Source organism: Coregonus clupeaformis, chromosome 34 (assembly GCF_020615455.1).
Source record: "Coregonus clupeaformis isolate EN_2021a chromosome 34, ASM2061545v1, whole genome shotgun sequence".
NCBI lineage: Eukaryota > Metazoa > Chordata > Actinopteri > Salmoniformes > Salmonidae > Coregonus > Coregonus clupeaformis.
Window position 1 is genome coordinate 3,698,401 of NC_059225.1, and position 18,387 is coordinate 3,716,787.

Below are 18,387 nucleotides of genomic sequence, written 5' to 3' on the forward strand. Positions count from 1 at the left end.
ACATTGCCTTTAAATTTCAATCACGCTGTAACGCTGAACTCCAGCAATACAGATTGAATAGAGCCCAAAATCTCTGTGATAGTAACTTTGTTTCCTGATGAGAATCGTCATTGCTGTGGTGACAATATAAAGTAATACAATACTGAACAGGTACTTCACTGGAAGAGGACAAATATATATACTATAAAGTACTATAACTACACAAATGTACAGCCAACGTTAACATATTGAATATATTTAGGGTTAAGGTGTTGATGCTTTATCTTGAGGTCATCTTCTTGGTACCATCAGTGTTATCTCTTTACTTTCCTTAGATACTGAGGCTGATGGAAAAGGTGATGGAAAGTCACCAATCAGTGTATGGTATTGGATGGTTGGTTGTTGCAGAGGTTTGAGCTGAATTTAATTGTGGTCTATAACAGTTTATTCCTATTGAAATGTTGGGGTCAGTCACAAGCCTGGGCTGACAATTCAATTTGGAGTGCCATTCTTGGACTTGTAATAATTGAGCCAGATATTAGAAAGCAATGTAATTAAACGTTTGCACATATTGTGACCTAGCAAAATGCCCTTTCCAGATTTGTATTTTAAAAAATTGCACAATTCATTGTCAACGTATTCTCCACTTAACATAACCTTGAATAGGTGTTAAATAATGTACAGGTACTTTTGAATGTGCACTAGTTTACTTCCATCATTGTCAATAATGGATCAAACCTACTACTGTGAACTAAAGTATGTTATTAAGTGTTGGTTTTAGATTTACAATAGCTAATTTCTAATAGATCAATCTTTTTTTTTCAAATTATTGATGTGGGTTGTCGTTTGAAAGAAAAGGAACATTGAACCCTAAAAATTGACGAAAGCTAGAACTGTTTACGATACGTAAAGAAAGCATACAGCATTGTTCATTGTAAGAGTCTAGTTGAGGATAAGACCATCAATAGTGTAGACTCTTAGCTCTTGTTAACAATAGATGTAATGTCACATTGTTTGTGAAATTCCTTAATGTCTAAAAAAACAATGTGATACAATGGGGGTTGTTTTAACAACCTATGATTCTGTCTATCCCCAAGTTGCACATCCACATGTAAATTCATTTTCAGTTCATATGGTATGAATGTACAATACCAATTCAAATGTATTTCACGAGAAATTAGTCTTAGGCAATGTTAAAAGGTTAGATACAGTGGCTTGCAAAAGTGTTCACACCCCTTGGCATTTTTCCTATTTTGTTGCCTTACAACCTGGAATTAAAATGGATTTTTGGGGGGTTTGTATCATTTGATTTACACAACACGCTTACCACTTTGAAGATGCTAAATATTTTTTTTGTGTGGAACAAACAAGGAATAAGACAAAAAAACAGAAAACTTGAGCGTGCATAACTATTCACCCCCCCCAAAAGTCAATACTTTGTAGAGACACCTTTTGCAGCAATTACAGCTGCAAGTCTCTTTGGGTATGTCTTTATAAGCTTGGCACATCTAGCCACTGGGATTTTTGCCCATTCTTCAAGGCAAAACTGCTCCAGCTCCTTCAAGTTGGATGGGTTCCGCTGGTGTACAGCAATCTTTAAGTCATTGAGGTCTGGGCTTTGACTAGGCCATTCCAAGACATTTAAATGTTTCCCCTTAAACCACTCAAGTGTTGCTTTAGCAGTATGCTTAGGGTCATTGTCCTGCTGGAAAGTGAACCAGTCTCAAATCTCTGGAAGACTGAAACAGGTTTCCCACAAGAATTTCCCTGTATTTAGCACCATCCATCATTCCTTCAATTCTGACCAGTTTCCCCACAGCATGATGCTGCCACCACCATGCGTCACTGTGGGGATGGTGTTCTCGGGGGATGTAGCACAGTTGGTAGAGCATGGCGTTTGCAACGCCAGGGTTGTGGGTTTGATTCCCACGGGGGGCCAGTATGAAAAATACAAAAAATTATGTATGCACTCACTAACTGTAAGTCGCTCTGGATAAGAGCGTCTGCTAAATGACTAAAATGTAAATGTAAATGATGAGAGGTGTTGGGTTTGCGCCAGACATAGCGTTTTCCTTGATGGCCAAAAAGCTCAATTTTAGTCTAATCTGACCAGAGTACGTTCTTCCATATGTTTGGGGAGTCTCCCACATGCCTTTTGGCAAACACCAAACGTGTTTGCTTATTTTTTTCTTTAAGCAATGGCTTTTTTCTAGCCACTCTTCAATAAAGCCCAGCTCTGTGGAGTGTACGGCTTAAAGTGGTCCTATGGACAGATACTCCAATCTCCGCTGTGGAGCTTTGCAGCTCCTTCAGGGTTATCTTTGGTCTCTTTGTTGCCTCTCTGATTAATGCCCTCCTTGCCTGGTCCATGAGTTTTGTTGGGCGGCCCTCTCTTGGCAGGTTTGTTGTGGTGCCATATTCTTTCCATTTTCTTAATAATGGATTTAATTGTGCTCCGTGGGATGTTCAAAGTTTCTGATATTTTTTTATAACCCAACCTTGATCTGTACTTCTCCACAACTTTGTCCCTGACCTGTTTGGAGAGCTCCTTGGTCTTCATGGTGCCGCTTGCTTGGTGGTGCTCGTTGCTTAGTGGTGTTGCAGACTCTGGGGCCTTTCAGAACAGGTGTATATATACACTGAGATCATGTGACACTTAGATTGCACACAGGTGCTTTATTTAACTAATTATGTGACTTCTGAAGGTAATTGGTTGCACCAGATCGTATTTAGGGGCTTCATAGCAAAGGGGGTGAATACATATGCACGCACCACTTTTCCATTATTTATTTTAAAGAATTTTTTGAAACAAGTTATTTTTATCATTTCACTTCACCAATTTGGACTATTTTGTGTATGTCCATTACATGAAATCCAAATGAAAATCCATTGAAATTACAGGTTGTAATGCAACAAAATAGGAAAAACGCCAAGGGAGATGAATACTTATGCAAGGCACTGTACTTGTATGTAAATTAGCATTTCCTGGAAATCCCTTAACTGTGAGTCTTTCCATTCCCTTATTTTAAACGATAACAGAGGCGGCTCAAGCCCTGTTTTTGTGATTGTGTATGATATTACAGTGGTTAGAAGTCAGTAATGCATGCAAGTAGAAAATAGTTGGCAATTCAACTCAATCAAGCAGTTGGTAATTGTGAGACTACTGCACTCTGAGCCAACAGAGTTTGACACGTTACCATTACGTTCTTCCTGTGTTTGTATACTGTATCTAGTAGTATTGTGTTTAGGAGATCACTTTCAATTGTGCACTTCACACATCCAAAAGTACAACGTTCCACTGTAATGCTATGTCCTAGATGCTACGATGCTGTAAAATAAAGAGTTTAATCTACACTGTATGGGTTATTTATCTAATTATTTATCAGGTTTTCCGTCAGCAATAGAAGCTACATGATCATGATTGTTTTTCAAACCATAAGCCAGGATTGTGTTAATTAGGCAGAGGGACTACCTTGACTTGTCCTATAAGAAATGCTCCTTTTCCGTGGCGTGCCCTAATGAACATGACCCAGGGCTAGTTAGGACATTTTGGCAAGCAGAATAAAGCATGACATTTAATACAACATTTATTGTTAGAGTATGTACAAATTATTTTATTAGCATGATTTCAACAATTATTTACAATAAGTTAATGGCTGTGGTATAAGATGAAATGTCATTCCTCAAACTGTTGCTTGCTTCATGATTGCTTGCTCCCCGAAAACTTGCTTGAAGTATACCACGTGTTCCTCACAGTGCTCACCTAAAGGCCAATCAAAACAGAGTATTGGGTCAAAGGTCAGTCAATACGCCAGTGGCAGTTGGGTGGGAAGTGAATTTTTAGCAATTCATTAATTAATTAGATATTTATTCCAAGTTTTATTTGTTACCGCACTGCACACCTGTTGGTTGTGTTTTTAGCATTGGTACCGATTGTGTCCCCTTATTAATTTATATTTTAAATTGGATATTTAGACAGGTCTTTGCTTTGCTCTTTGTCATGGATTTCAGTTTGCGTTGATAATGTGGGCGTCTATAAAATCTGAAACCTATAGGAAGCAGGTTCACAATCACGGATGGTCTCCCACTCACACATGTTCCAACGTTTCAAAGAAACCATGCAATTGGGGTAAATGTATTCATATGAATAAAAAAGCAATACGAGCACACAATAACAGCAAGCGAGGTCAACTAAACTGCTTCAGCACATGCCTGTTGTTCCTGCTTTAACTGAGTTATTATTTGGGTCAAGGTAATCTAATATAAATCACACAGAGGGCACTCATTCATTATTGAAAACTATGGCGTTATCAACATTTCTACAACATTCTAGAGTCAATGTGTGAATTCTTTCTACGGTCATTACAAAAGAGTTAGTCAGACCAGAGCCATAGAAACACAGGAATTTGGTGCCACCCTACGCAGTGCTATTCCTTCGACCTATCGGTGCGGACAAGTCACGCTATTGGTAAGTCAAGCCATCTGACCTAAGACAATGTGGCTCTTGAGTAAGTGGTCTCCTACGTGAGCCATGGTGAAAAGTAGCGCACTACATAGTGAATAGGGTGCCATTTCAGCTGAAGACCTAGTGTAGAGGTGTTGCCTCACCTGGGTTGAAGCTGGGGCTGCCTCTAAGGCGCAGGTTCCTCTGCTCGAAGAACCGGAAGATGGTGTAGAAGAGCATCTGGTCGGCCGTCTGGAGCGCCGCGTCCAGGAACTTGCGAGCGGAGATGTTGTCGTGGCCGCCCACACTGCGGATGAAGCGCAGCGCACCCAGCACCTGCTGCCTGGACAGGAGCACCTCCACGATCTCATCGTTGGCCGTGGACAGTCTCTGTCACACACATAGATAGACGTAGGATGTTACAGACCAGCATGTTAAACATGTCTACATGAGTGCCTGGATTTATTGTTATAAGTTAGCCATGAATTAAGTTATTCTATAATTAGTTGTACTAATAGAAAATTGTCTAAAGGAACTTTGAAATAGGATTCTCTGGAAAACAACATTTACATTTTAGTCATTTAGCAGACGCTCTTATCCTGAGCGACTTACAGGAGCAATTAGGGTTAAGTGCCTTGCTCAAGGGCACCGACAGATTTTTCACCTAGTTGGCTCGGGGATTAGAACCAGCGACCTTTCGGTTACTGGCACAACGCTCTTAACCACTAAGCTACCTGCCGCCCAATTCTACAAAGGACTTTGGGGATGTCCTGTGTGATATCCGATAGCTGTTTAAATAGTCTGCATGTGTGTGTGTGAGACAAGTGCATGTGAGTGTGTATGTGCGTCGTACCTTTAACATGTCCAGGGAGAGCTGGTGTGCAGCGGGGTATGTACCTTCTAGAGACAGCAGCAAACAGGCCTTAAGACAATACAGACACTACAGATGTTAATTCCACGACCAATCAAAATAAAAATCTTACAGTAGAACTGATCCAAGGTCTGCTCAACCAATGTAACAAGAGACAGAGTACATAATCAACCACCGCTACAGTAGCCTTGTGCCTTTTACTTCCAACAAACAGTTAGCTGGTGAGAAATGGGATCACGGGAAGGCTATATGAGGAGGAGGTGGTTCCCACGCATTATATTGGATTAAATATTACATCGGAATAGATTTTCAAAAACCTGGGTCAAACATATATGTCAAAAGGATTATATATTGTTTCCATTGCACCAGGCAAACCTTATGACGTGCAGCTGAAGTATTTGACCTAGATCTTTTCTGAAGCATTGCGTCTTCAGCAATCACAGCTTGCTAGCCCTTTGTATTAAAAACTTAACCTCCAACTCCTCTGAATACCCAAAACCTATTGAGGACTACAGGACCAAACTACCATTAAATAGTTGAGCTTAGTTTATAATAATTGCGGACTCACCAGAGGTTTAGAGTCACTGAGGACGTGGTACTGCAGGAACTGATGAAGCATGTAGAAGAGGCTGTGATGAACCAACGTCTTAATGACCAGCTCATACAGGTAATGCTGGGGGAAAAACAGAGAAGGAGAAAGTGGACCTTATATTTCAGACAACTCAACGTCACAGTTCCCAATTGAAAGGTCATATGATGACAATATCTCCATGGCAATATGGGACAATAAATATGCAGAATGTACAGGAACACAAAGCATACTAATGTAGCACTGAGAACATGTTACAAGATGAAACAGTGTCATCCCACCAGTATGCATAAAAAAACACAAAACTCTGTTCTGATAAGAGCCCCCCGAAAATACATTTCTGCAATGAGTACCTACCTGCACAGTGATCTGGACCTGGTTGAGTGAGCGAATGTACTCCATCAGCACAGCAATGATAAATTTGTGAGATATGTCCTGTTGGAGGGGTGAAACGATATGATGTTCAGTCATCTTACAGACAATTGAGGAAAAAAAACGTTCAATTGAATACTGTGCTTCACCGCGTCACCTTCTTCTCTGTGAAGGAGGACAGAACGTGCATGTACATGTCTGACTGGTCGATAACCGCCTGCGTACGGATGGGCCTCTCCCGAGCAGTGCTGCCTCGACTGGGACCAGACTCCATAGCCTGGAAGAGATCAACAGGAAACAACATAGGCAAGTTACTGCAACAGACATTGTGTGGGATGCTGTCCTGATCCACCGTAATACGGATGAAAACTCAAATCTGTTCAGTTGACTAGATCATGTTAATCCTTTTTGTTGTTCAAGTTACACAATCAAAATTGTTAGACGGATCTACTAGTAAGATACCACTACTGTTCTAAATATCTTTTCACTAGTGTCACTTGATTTTCAAATAAATTAAGAAGCTAACTATTTAACACAATTAGCGTTGCTGTGCATTTATCAAAAGTAATATAATTGAAGTAAATCCATTTAGCCACATGCATTCAACAATGTATTCTCTGATCATGTCTTGCTAGCAGTCAAGATAGCTCTGCTAGAAAAAGTGTCTCTTCCATGGCACAAATAAAAACACGAAGCAGACCCAACTCTTTGCTGCTTTAAAAACCAGCCGTATGTAAAACATTGTGTGCTACAGCTTGGAAAATAAATATGACAACATAACGATGTTTGTTTCCAACAGAGTTGTTCTCCTAAAGACGTTACGCTTATTGTTTTGTTTGCTCGATACTGGTATGGTCCCAGCCCTAATAGACAGTACTCACAACAGTGTAGGTCTGTTCTGCCTCCAGGTACTCTTTGTACACTTGGTTGAGTTTGTCGAAGACTGTGGCCACCACTGGTAAACTCCCCTTGTCTTCCCCGTTGAGCACTGAAAACACACAGAGAGAGAGGCCTTGAGTGAACACTATCGATGTTCACTATGGTTTAGGCTCCCCTTATCGTCTATTCTACAACCTTGTTTTATTAGTGTGATTCATTCAGCGTCGAACACAGTCTCTGTTTCACAAGGCAGTCTTACTTTGTGAGCACACGGACAGGATGACCATCTTGCAGTCTCGTCTGCGGAGGAGGAAGTCGATCAGCTTGCCCTTGTCCTTCAGGAGGTTGACGGCCGGCGGCAGCTTCACCTGCAGATACCACAGATACCCTGAAGCAGAGGGGGAACACACAGAACCGGTCAGACACCCTGAAGCAGAGGGGGAACACACAGAACAGGTCAGACAACCATGCGAGAACCTGTGCCCCATCCGGAAGAACAAACTGCAGATATGAGAAGTTTGGATAGGTGCAAGCAATATGGCAACCATTCTACACAGCCTACAAGAGGAGGTGGTGGCTCTACTACCACACTGGTCACTGTACACCCATCTGATCCCATCAGATCTACAGTGAATAGGGGTTAGTGGTTGTTTCTGGTCCAAATTATTACAGACAGTTAGCCGGGACATAGTCATCTATGGTTAGATGTGGGGGTGTTCTCACTCACCTTCGCTTGCACTGATGATGATGTCGGGTTGAAAGACGCTCCAAGATGAGGAGTCTGAAGGTCAAGGGAAGCATCCATGTTCATCAGTAACACCACAACCTACCATTTCCCTGCTAGCTGTTCCAATTGTCATTGACAGCCTTTCATTGACAAGTGTCGCTGCAGCTCATCTAGCTACTGGCATTTCATGAAGGATACAGAGCTCACAAGGCACCGGGGGCTGGCTGGGTACAGCAGCAGGACCTACGGAGACAGGGAGAAGTGTCAGAGAAGTGAAGCTAGTTTCTGTCAGGGCTTTAAGAGATATGGGACATAAGGAAGGGCGGGAAAGAGAGCACAAGAAATATCTCAGACAGACAGACAGAATGACACATGGGTAGAAAGAGACAGCTCTGTCTGTCACACAAGAGTGACAGAGCGATACAGTTACAGCTGGAGTGACTGACAGACAAGACAGGCAAAGACACACAGCCAGTCAGACAGAGTCAGCCAGTCAGACAGGGTCAGCCAGGGTCAGCCAGGGTCAGCCAGTCAGACAGCCAGTCAGACAGGGTCAGCCAGAGTCAGCCAGTCAGCCAGAGTCAGCCAGTCAGACAGAGTCAGCCAGAGTCAGCCAGTCAGCCAGAGTCAGCCAGTCAGACAGGGTCAGCCAGTCAGACAGGGTCAGCCAGAGTCAGCCAGTCAGACAGGGTCAGCCAGTCAGACAGGGTCAGCCAGTCAGCCAGAGTCAGCCAGTCAGACAGGGTCAGCCAGAGTCAGCCAGTCAGCCAGAGTCAGCCAGTCAGACAGGGTCAGCCAGTCAGACAGGGTCAGCCAGAGTCAGCCAGTCAGACAGGGTCAGCCAGAGTCAGCCAGTCAGACAGGGTCAGCCAGTCAGACAGGGTCAGCCAGAGTCAGCCAGTCAGACAGGGTCAGCCAGTCAGACAGGGTCAGCCAGAGTCAGCCAGTCAGACAGGGTCAGCCAGGGTCAGCCAGGGACAGCCAGTCAGACAGCCAGTCAGACAGGGTCAGCCAGAGTCAGCCAGTCAGCCAGAGTCAGCCAGTCAGACAGAGTCAGCCAGAGTCAGCCAGTCAGACAGGGTCAGCCAGTCAGCCAGGGTCAGCCAGAGTCAGCCAGAGTCAGCCAGTCAGACAGAGTCAGACAGGGTCAGCCAGTCAGACAGGGTCAGCCAGAGTCAGCCAGTCAGACAGGGTCAGCCAGTCTCAGCCAGAGTCAGCCAGTCAGACAGGGTCAGTCAGAGTCAGCCAGTCAGTGACCAAAACAGCCAGTCAGTTGGTAAGGACTGGCCTGTCCACACACACTCAGTGGCCAGTTTATAAGAACACCACTCCGTTCACCAAAATAGTTCTCTCTTACAGACAGTGAGTCACGTGGCCGTGGCTTGGCCGTGGCTTGGCAGTGGCTTGGCCGTGGCTTGGCCGTGGCTTGGCCGTGGCTTGGCCGTGGCTTGCTATACAAAGCAGGCAGAAAGGCAGAAAACAGCTAGTTGATGAGAGGTCGAAGGAGAATGGCAAGAATCGTGCAAGCTAACAGGCGGGCCACAAACAGACAAATAACGGTGCAGTACAACAGTCGTGTGCAGAATGGCATCTCGGAACGCACAACTCGTCGGTCCTTGTCACGGATGGGCTATTGCAGCAGACGACCACACCGGGTTCCTCTCATATCAGCTAAAGACAAAAAGAAGTGGCTCCAGTGGGCACACGATTACCAACACTGGACAATTGAGGAGTGGAAAAACATTGCATGGTCCGTCGAATCCCGGTTCCTGTTGCGTCATGAGTACATGGCCCCATCCTGCCTGGTGTCAACGGTACAGGCTGGTGGCGGTGGTGTAATGGTGTGGGGAATGTTTTCCTGGCACACGTTAGGTCCCTCGATACCAATTGAGCAACGTTTCAATGCCCCGAAGAATTCAGGTTGTTCTGGAGGCAAAAGGAATCTGGCCCGGTACTAGATGGGTGTACCTAATAAACTGGCCACTGAGTGTACATACATAGAGTAAATCCGGGTAGCCTATGTTAACTCAAAATGACACAATGACAATGTTCCAGTTTAACAACGTTTACTTCACCGTATTACCACAGTACATAGTCGCCATCACACTCCTTTTTTTAGTTTCCACAGTCTTCCTTCGCTCTTAGCTTCAGGCGGAGGTCGGATGTGAATGTCCCTTGACAGCTCTGTTCCCTGCAAAAATGCAGATTTGATGTCTATAGAATGAGGTTTCCATTTTTTCTGGCAGATCACTCAGCAGCTATCTGAGTGACTGAGGCGCATGTCGGTAAGTCTTTTGGGAGTTCTTTAGCAGCCAGCTCCTCAAAAGCTTTTGGCACTATTCCAGTTAAGGATTCTTTAAGGGTACACAACCACCTTGTTGAGACACATTTTTGGCCAATGTCTGACTTCCTCAAACACTCAATTTTTCCTCCAATTACTGAGCTCATCTAGTTTAGCTGAGCCAAATGACACGTCCTTGATTTCAAGTACATCATCATTTTGAATGTCATTCTGTTTTTCTCCATTTTCCATTGGTTCAATTCTGAGATTATCTACAAGTGGCAGGTCAGCTGACCCTGTTGTACCAGAAAGTGTAGCTGGTTCAGAGTAATGCAAGTTGTACCAGTTCTGGTGTTTTCCTTTGGCTTTTCCTGCCTGTCAAATGACTGTTGCTGTGTGTGGAATACCACTTTCTCTGTCCATGTATTTAACAGTTTGTCCAGTTTTCAGATTGGAACAACCATGTTTTCTTAACACGTGGCTGTTGTTGAACGTTTTCCTCATTTGAACCCTCAACAGTATAACCTGTGTCATGGTTGAAGGTCTCTGCTCCATTTCCTGTGTCAGTTTCAGTGTCCATATCATTGGATGCAACATCTGGTAGGTTTGTGTCTGTTAATGTGTTATTTTTGTCATTTTCAGTAGGAGGCTGATTCTCAGCAACAGCCCCTCCATCTTGTTGATCATTTACTTTCCGCAATCTTGAGTGATGCACCCTGACAATGGTGCCTCACAAATATCACCACATCATCTTGGCCAATGACGACTCCCGGTCCTTTCCACTCAACTCGATTGTAGTACACTTTGTTTCCAGTCTCGTACTTCTCATCTGTGGGTCGAAGCCGTTTACGCAGAGTCCTGCGAATTCGCTCTCAACACTCTGCTTCAGTGAACGCTTTTCTCACTGCATGTAGTGCTGAAAGGTGCTGTCCCACCCATGCGCTCACACTGGTCCCTTCTAGTGCTGGTGGCTTGTCAACCAGTACAGAGGGAAGATTAGGGTTCTGCCCAAACTCTAGTTGGTATGGTTGTAGTCATGAACATTGTGCATTTCGTTTTTTGCCATCAAAGCCCAATCTAGGGCTGTTTTCCAGTCACATCCATTGTCTTGCTTGACTTTCAGCATGATCTCTGGGAGTGTTTGATTATGTCTCTCCAGAAGTCATTGCTCCATGGACTGTATGTAGCAGTTATCTTTACTTCCATGTAGAATTTCTCAGCCATTTCCCTTATTTCATTATTATTGAACTCTCTCCATTGTCACTGTACAATTTCTGGGGCAGGCCATGCACACTTATCCAGGAATGAATTAAGTGCTTGACGATTTCACTGGGTTTCTTTGTATTCACAATGCTTCCAGTACTGAAACGTGTGAAGCGGTCGATTATGTGAAGGTACCACACACTTGGTCCTAGCTCATGTAGATCTACAGCCACTGTTTCATTCTGCTTGGAAGCCAGTGGCAAACCAACAGCTGGTCTGGGCTTAGGTTTGCTGTATTTCTGGCATGTCTCACAACTGTTAACTATCTGCCGTAGAATGGAAATACTCTCATCATTATTATTCCCAGAACTGCTGAGTCATTTCTGAAGTCTGTCAACTGTAGCATGTCCAAACTGTTTGTGAAGTTGAACAATCCTTTGTGTTTTTCCACTGTGGTCATGTTCTCTGTGACTGTCAATCTCCATGTGCTCTGTGTCTGTCAGAATCTCATTTTTACATGGACTCTGTGTGATGCCTTTGTCTAAAATGTTTCCACAATAGTGTCCTGAGGTAGTAAGTTCAAAGGTCACTGGTTGTTTAAACATCACTGCCTTGTCATTTTTGTTATGTCTAGTACAGCCCCTGCCTTCTTGAGGGAAGCTTTGCTTAATAGTAAGGGGATATCTGCAGGGACCACCTCTGTTTCAATGTGACACTTAGTCTGACAAAAACTGTATCTTGCCTCTCTTGGTAGAATGGACGACTCTCCATTCTCCAAATTTGAAAGCTCTGTTGCTTGGTGTGTCAATCATATTTTGTACTTCTTTCATATTTAGTTCACTGACATAGCTATCCAGCCATTTTGCACCACACACTGCGTGTTCCTGCAGTATCAATCACAGCAGATCCTAAGGATTCAACTATAAAGATCTCAGAAGCAGATTCGTTTGAAACCAGTAATGTTACACTGCTCCATCTCTGTGTTTACATTTTCCTCTGTTAGTTTAACTTGTTCATTTTTATGAGGACAGTCTTTAACCCAATGGTAAGTGCTTTGACGAATAGCACATTTTTATCTCCTTCCATACCTGTCCAGTGGATGTGCGCCGGGCAATGGCGCCCTTGTCTGGTTGTCTTGAGAACGTGACTTCTCTCTGCAGCTCAGTGTAATATGCCGTGTCACTCACTTGCATTCCATCTGTTATTTTTTTGTGCCGACTTCATTGATGCAAAAGTCAGCACAGTACAAGCAGTCAAAGCCAACTGATTCTCCCTACCATCCAGACAGGCAGTATCTAGCAACGTGAAAGCCAACACTGCATCCGGGAGAACCATGACGTACTTGCACATCCTATTGTAGCTCTGTTCGAAATCAATGATGTAGTCCGTCATTGCAACCGAAATGTCTCTAGTAACACTGTCAAAGTTTGAATATGCCTCGTAGGCACAGTCTTTCTCTTCTTTAAGAAACACAGAACCCAGTGCTCTGATGAAAATTCTCATACCGTCATCCTTGTTCAAATCCTCCATGGATATTTACAGCGGCGTATCTCTCGCTCTCCCCTCGAGTGATAATACCACCACAAGTGCTTGCTTTTTCTCGTCCAGATTAGTAACCCGTGTCCAGAATCCAAGTTCATTTTTCCAACTTTCATACGACCTCTTCTTGTCGAAGCGAGGTGGCACATTGTAGTTATTAACCATCCTCTGCTACCAATATTAACTCAAAATGACACAATGACTAGGTTCCAGTTTAACAACGTTTACTTCACACTCAGGCCAGGTCTATCCCGTGAGACTACAGCGCAGGCACACTAATAACAGAGTGATAGCACCATAATAACAGAAATATAGGGCTACTTAAAACATGAACTTAACAGCCTATACCTGTGAGGGGGATCCTGTAAGGGTGGATGGAGCGACCAGGCAGCACAGGCTGGTGGACGTTCAGAGCACAGTCGGGCTCCCGCAGCTTGATGTCAAATATGATGGAGGTCTGAAATAAGACATTATCTACATCATGCCAGACTGAACGGGTTTGGACCCTGGATATGAAACAACGTGACCATGGTAGTAGTTTGCCTGTCTAACCTCAAGCAGGGTTTTCCCATGAGTTTTTAACAAGGTGGTCCCCTTTTGGACTCAGAGATTTTGCATTTATGAACACCTGTAACTGTCTTTTCCTGGAATCTAGAAAAACAATGTACATTTTTTACATAGTGGCGCAGCCAGTCCACAAGGTGGCACAGCACCCCTCTTACAATCTTTGGGGAGAACCCTGCTCAAAAGGCTACAATTGTCATTTCTTGCCAAAAGGACTCACCTGAGAGCTCTGATGATGAACTACCACCAGGTTATCCACCACATTGAGGGCAAACTTCCCCGTGGTGTTGAGTTTTAACACATTGGTCTTCTTACAGGATCCCTCCCTGGGAACAACATGCCATTCGACAAGACAGTGAGTGACATAATATTCCACTTTATCCCCTCAGGTATTCCCTACTCATAAATAACACCATGCATATTTCATTTCAACATTGATTCAGTAAATGTCTTATGAGTGGCTTCTTACTCTAGCTAGTGCTTATTTCTCTAGTTACACAAGAAACTCTGAATCTAAGTGTGATATGATTGCTGCATGACCATGTTAAGTTAGAAGGAGGAATTTCAGCATATTTAGAGGAATGCCCATGAGGAATATGCTACATGGAATGTAAGATGTACCTGGTTAGCTGATAGAGGACCACCTCAGCACAGGGACTGTCGGTAGTTCTGGAGTGATGCTTCAGATACATTACATACAGCTGACCGTAACTACCATTAGAAACAAAGTGAACAACTCATTCAGCGCTCATGCTGCTTCATACTGCCCAAAAGGGCTTTCGCTTTTTGTTTTAAAATGTTACTTGAATATTGAGCCAAAATATTAAATTTAAATTCAAACACAGTTAAACTGACATGGTGGCCACAGCAATGTCCCTCTCTGACAGATTGAGCTTGGCTGGCTTGGGAACCACTGGAAGCTCGATCTCAAACTTGGACATTTTAGACATGGTCCCACTCTGGAAGGACAAAAAACAACAACAGGTTTGATGATTAGACTTCCAGCAACTTGATGCTAATGCTTGCTCAAACATGAGCTTTTGGTGGCATATATTGTGTCTTACTGTATCAGGTGATGGACATTTGAGACATCTGTTATCTCAGTTGTGACCAGGTACCTTGAAGGCAAACGGCTGCAGCACGTTGCCCTGGGCGGTGGTAGAGAGCAGGATGACTGCAGTCTCAGGACAGTACATGTACCAGTTCACATTGATGCTCTGGCTCTTCAGCAGCTTTAGGCTGCGCTTGTCAGGAAGCACCTGAACACAGCGGGCATCTCACTGACAACATCATCAACTCAAATCTGACGCCTAATAGGTATCCCTGTTCACATTGCAGTATTCCTCTATTTCCTATCCAGTATGAAGTGGAAACGTTACCATTCGACCTAATACTTCAAAATCTGACAACTTTTATTTCTCAGTCAGTGGTACATGAAGACCTCTAGTGGTTGTAGTTTTAAATTTAGTTGAGTGAGTCACGTAAGCTTCACGTGACAATGTTTTAGTTTTTAAAAAGAGCAATACAAGACAAATTCAATTGATTGTGCTGCAACACAATAACCTAAGAAACAATCTAGGAGTGTGCAACTTGTATTTTCCTGGTAGTGCATTCCTATCCTAAACCACAAACACAACTGGCTTATTATGTATCGCAAAATAAATATGAGTCATGTGAAATATTGTTACCTGATAGAATTCAATTCCCTGGTCAGTGATGAAAAGGATTTCATTCCAGTTGGTCCAACAGAAGCCCAAAATACTGGCATTCTTCATCTGTCAATCAAAAAGGAGAATATAAAACAAATCACACCTATAGAAAATCGACTCATGCTTAGTTACAACATGTAGAAATTACAGCTATTTTGAACTTGAAACATTTGACACTGCTTGCATACCTTACATTCCTGAGAGAATTCCAAATGCAGATAATCCGGTATGAAATTTATGAAATCCTAAGAGAAAAAAACAGTTGGGCCATCAGTGTGGATAGAAAACACAATGTTTGAATAACATTGAGTTGAGAATGATTGCGTTGAGAATGATTGCTGTAATGCTTACCACAGATTTTGGTGTTCTCTGGACTGCCAAAATCTTATTTCCGATCGAAAACTTGATGCACTTCACCTCTCCTTTGTCATCCATTCTGTGAAGAAAATGTATATACTGCATGAGAGACAATCATCATTGAGCTTATGATCTTCATCGCAATTTATGCATCATCTTGTTACCTGAAAGCAACTGAGCTTTTGTCCTCTGGTCCTTTAACCACAACCCCAGTGGCACCCCCTGATCGCACTGCAAACACCTGAAGGCGCAAACACGGTAAATAGAGAAGATCAATATATAAAAGGACTTGGAGCCTGGTAAACATTACATTAGGACGATAGTGAAACTTCTACCTGAAGCAATAGAATAAGGGTTACTGCTCGTCTAAACTGACTTGTTTAGATGGTGAATGTATTGCCAGTGTTGACAGTGGAGAGACATGCATTAATGTTGACTGAAGTTCACTAATTCGTCTACCTCCTTGGTACCTACCATATTAACTAGCTATACTGTATGGCTACACTTTAGGACCTTGACCAAGCTGCAACATGGGAATTAACACAGTGTGAAAGCCACCCTCATCAAAGAAAGTTATCTGTACTTGCGTTCACATAAGCCAACATACTGCAGTACCTAGCTGAATTAATGGAAAGGTAAATGTCGTAAAACAAGACAATTAGCTAGCTATAATTGCGCTAACTAAGCATGTAGCTAGCTAGCTATATCTGTCTGTCTCTGGTGTAACCAGCATAGCTGAGCATATCCTGCTAGCTAGCCTAGGCTACTAGTACTCTACCTGTTTGTTTGCTTCGTCAAAAAACACATTGTTGACGCTTGAGGCATTTTCAAATTGCACAGGATTTTCACAAAGCTCTAGGTAGTAGTGTTCCTCACTCATTGTGAACTTTTAGTTTAGCTAACTATTATGTCTTGTAGTTAGTTGTCAGTGTTTGTTCTGCATTTTATAACTGAATTGTCCAAAAGCCTCTCTCTAGGGCAAGTTCCGGTTTCAAAATCATGTGACAGTCATGTGAATCCCCGAAGACAGTAATGCCACAGATAGAACAATGATGTATAAATCTGAAGCATCCGCTTGACGTTTCCACTTACCACCAAATATGGTAGTGAGAGGAAGCCCAGTGGCCGGCAGTGGGAGAAGATGGAAGGAGATGGATTTTGGCCGACATTCTGCACATTTTCTCATCGACGAAACATTTGATCTCAATACAGTTTTCTGTTCCCAAAACTAGAATATGTTGTGAACAGTGGACTAAGTTTTGTAGAATTTACCCTTTGCAAAAGTTTTTAAAAATCGCGTTATTTAGGAGCAGGGGCGGTGTGTTCATTAGGGCGATATGGGCGACGCACTGCCAAACGGGAAAAGGAAGGGATTTTTTTTCTAATCAATTATATCACGGCAACAGTAGTTATCAGTGTTCTAATCTAGACGTCTGATCTGCCACTAAATGTCCAATCAGGCTAAAGTCGTGCTTCAAATGTCCCCGCCCGTTTTGGGGCGATTTCAGTCAGGTTGAAAATCGCCCAGAAGTCTCTCATAGCCTCTAATGTAAAATCATTTTTTTTTCAAATATCAGAGCTTTCAATACAATCTCTATGGGTTTCTGAGGGCTTGCACTTACGCGCTTTCGTCATACGTAACATAACCATGAACGTAACTAAGAAAAGAGCGGGTAGCCTCATCAATCAATTCACTATTACTGTCAAAATGGCTAGCCTTCAGTGCAACGCGATTGTCTCTTTGAAAGAAGTTCCTTTTTGTCGGCGAACAAATCAAGATAAAATGGCAACGAAACAATTAGGACCTCCCAGACCAAATTTAATAATTCAACAGGTTTCTACTAAGCAGAGTCGTGAAAACTGTCTACGAGAATCGAGACGACCTCATAGAATGTTTTGAAGCCATTCGGACGGGTTCATTGGGTTCATTTGACTGGCTACGTGAGGATGCTACATGATGAAGATTTTATTTTTTTCCTGCGGCTTTTTCACAAAATCATGCCCCACGTCGACATTCTGTACCAGAAGCTACAGAAGAAGGACATCGATGCTGTCTTTATCAAACGTGCCCTCGACAGCTTCACAAGCAGTGTGCAGGCCATAAGGTAAGATTAAACAATATCATTCGATCTTTCTCAATGTTCATTTTTACAAATCTATACAATTGGCCAGAATATGGTTGTTCATATTTACAAATCTATACAATTGGCCAGAATATGGTTGTTAATTTTTACAAAGCCATACAGATAGCTGTGTTTACCTTTTCTAGAAATTACTTTCAAATTCTGTTTTCAGGCAAAATGTCTATCACTGTTCATTTTCACAAATCTATACAAGAGGGCAGAATATGGAAGTCTATAAAAATGTCTTATTACCAATAACTTGCATCAATGTTTTCAGTAGCCTCTATCAAAAGCTCCTGCTTGCTTGTTGTGAATTATGCTCAGGTGCACATATTTCCAATTCAACCATGAGGCAAAAAATGTGGTAAAAGCTCTTGTTGATCCTGCAATCTGAACAAATACCAAGATGCTGTATTTTCAGCTGATATTTCATTTGTTTATGGAAATGCATATTGTTTATGCAGTGTTGAGGAATGTGAAAGAACACCCTTGATTATTTTTACTGTGATAACTTATTTTGATTTTGTAAGCCAACACTTTTGAGATCAGTCAATAAATGCTTCTGGTATTGACTTATATGCTGCCCCTGTCTTCATGTTGTTGCTGGACATATCTTTTTAAAAATGTGTGTAGGTCACCTAAATCATCAGAAAAATTGCCCCCCCTGAGAATTTTTTCAGGAGCCGCCACTGTTTAGGAGTGCAAATGCGAATTCAGTTATTGCACACGCGCACTTCACAGACTGGGCAT

At 42.7% G+C, this 18,387-nt stretch overlaps 1 protein-coding gene across 1 annotated transcript; it reads right to left on the bottom strand.

The window, feature by feature from the left end:
- Positions 1 to 3,553: 3,553 nt before the first annotated feature.
- Positions 3,554 to 16,507, bottom strand: LOC121549648 (regulator of MON1-CCZ1 complex). Its single transcript, XM_041861435.2, has 20 exons — positions 16,293 to 16,507; positions 15,679 to 15,755; positions 15,509 to 15,593; positions 15,346 to 15,402; positions 15,137 to 15,223; positions 14,567 to 14,707; positions 14,304 to 14,407; positions 14,070 to 14,159; positions 13,669 to 13,774; positions 13,233 to 13,341; positions 8,060 to 8,104; positions 7,862 to 7,915; positions 7,394 to 7,522; positions 7,137 to 7,243; positions 6,413 to 6,532; positions 6,241 to 6,318; positions 5,863 to 5,967; positions 5,277 to 5,345; positions 4,588 to 4,813; positions 3,554 to 3,742 (listed from the first exon to the last, which is right to left on the bottom strand). Exons 1-20 carry the CDS (start codon positions 16,392 to 16,394, stop codon positions 3,663 to 3,665), a joined length of 1,971 nt encoding a protein of 656 aa, XP_041717369.1. The 5' UTR covers positions 16,395 to 16,507; the 3' UTR covers positions 3,554 to 3,662.
- Positions 16,508 to 18,387: the final 1,880 nt, after the last annotated feature.

What these genes read in the sequence shown, in the direction of transcription:
- LOC121549648 (XM_041861435.2), bottom strand. Translation starts at nt 16,394, where the DNA reads ATGAGTGAGGAACACTACTACCTAGAGCTTTGTGAAAATCCTGTGCAA. An exon ending in TTGACGAAGCAAACAAACAG is followed by an intron (nt 15,756 to 16,292) that starts GTAGAGTACTAG and finishes TTGCGCCTTCAG; the next exon opens with GTGTTTGCAGTGCGATCAGG. An exon ending in AGAGAACACCAAAATCTGTG is followed by an intron (nt 15,403 to 15,508) that starts GTAAGCATTACA and finishes TTTTTCTCTTAG; the next exon opens with GATTTCATAAATTTCATACC.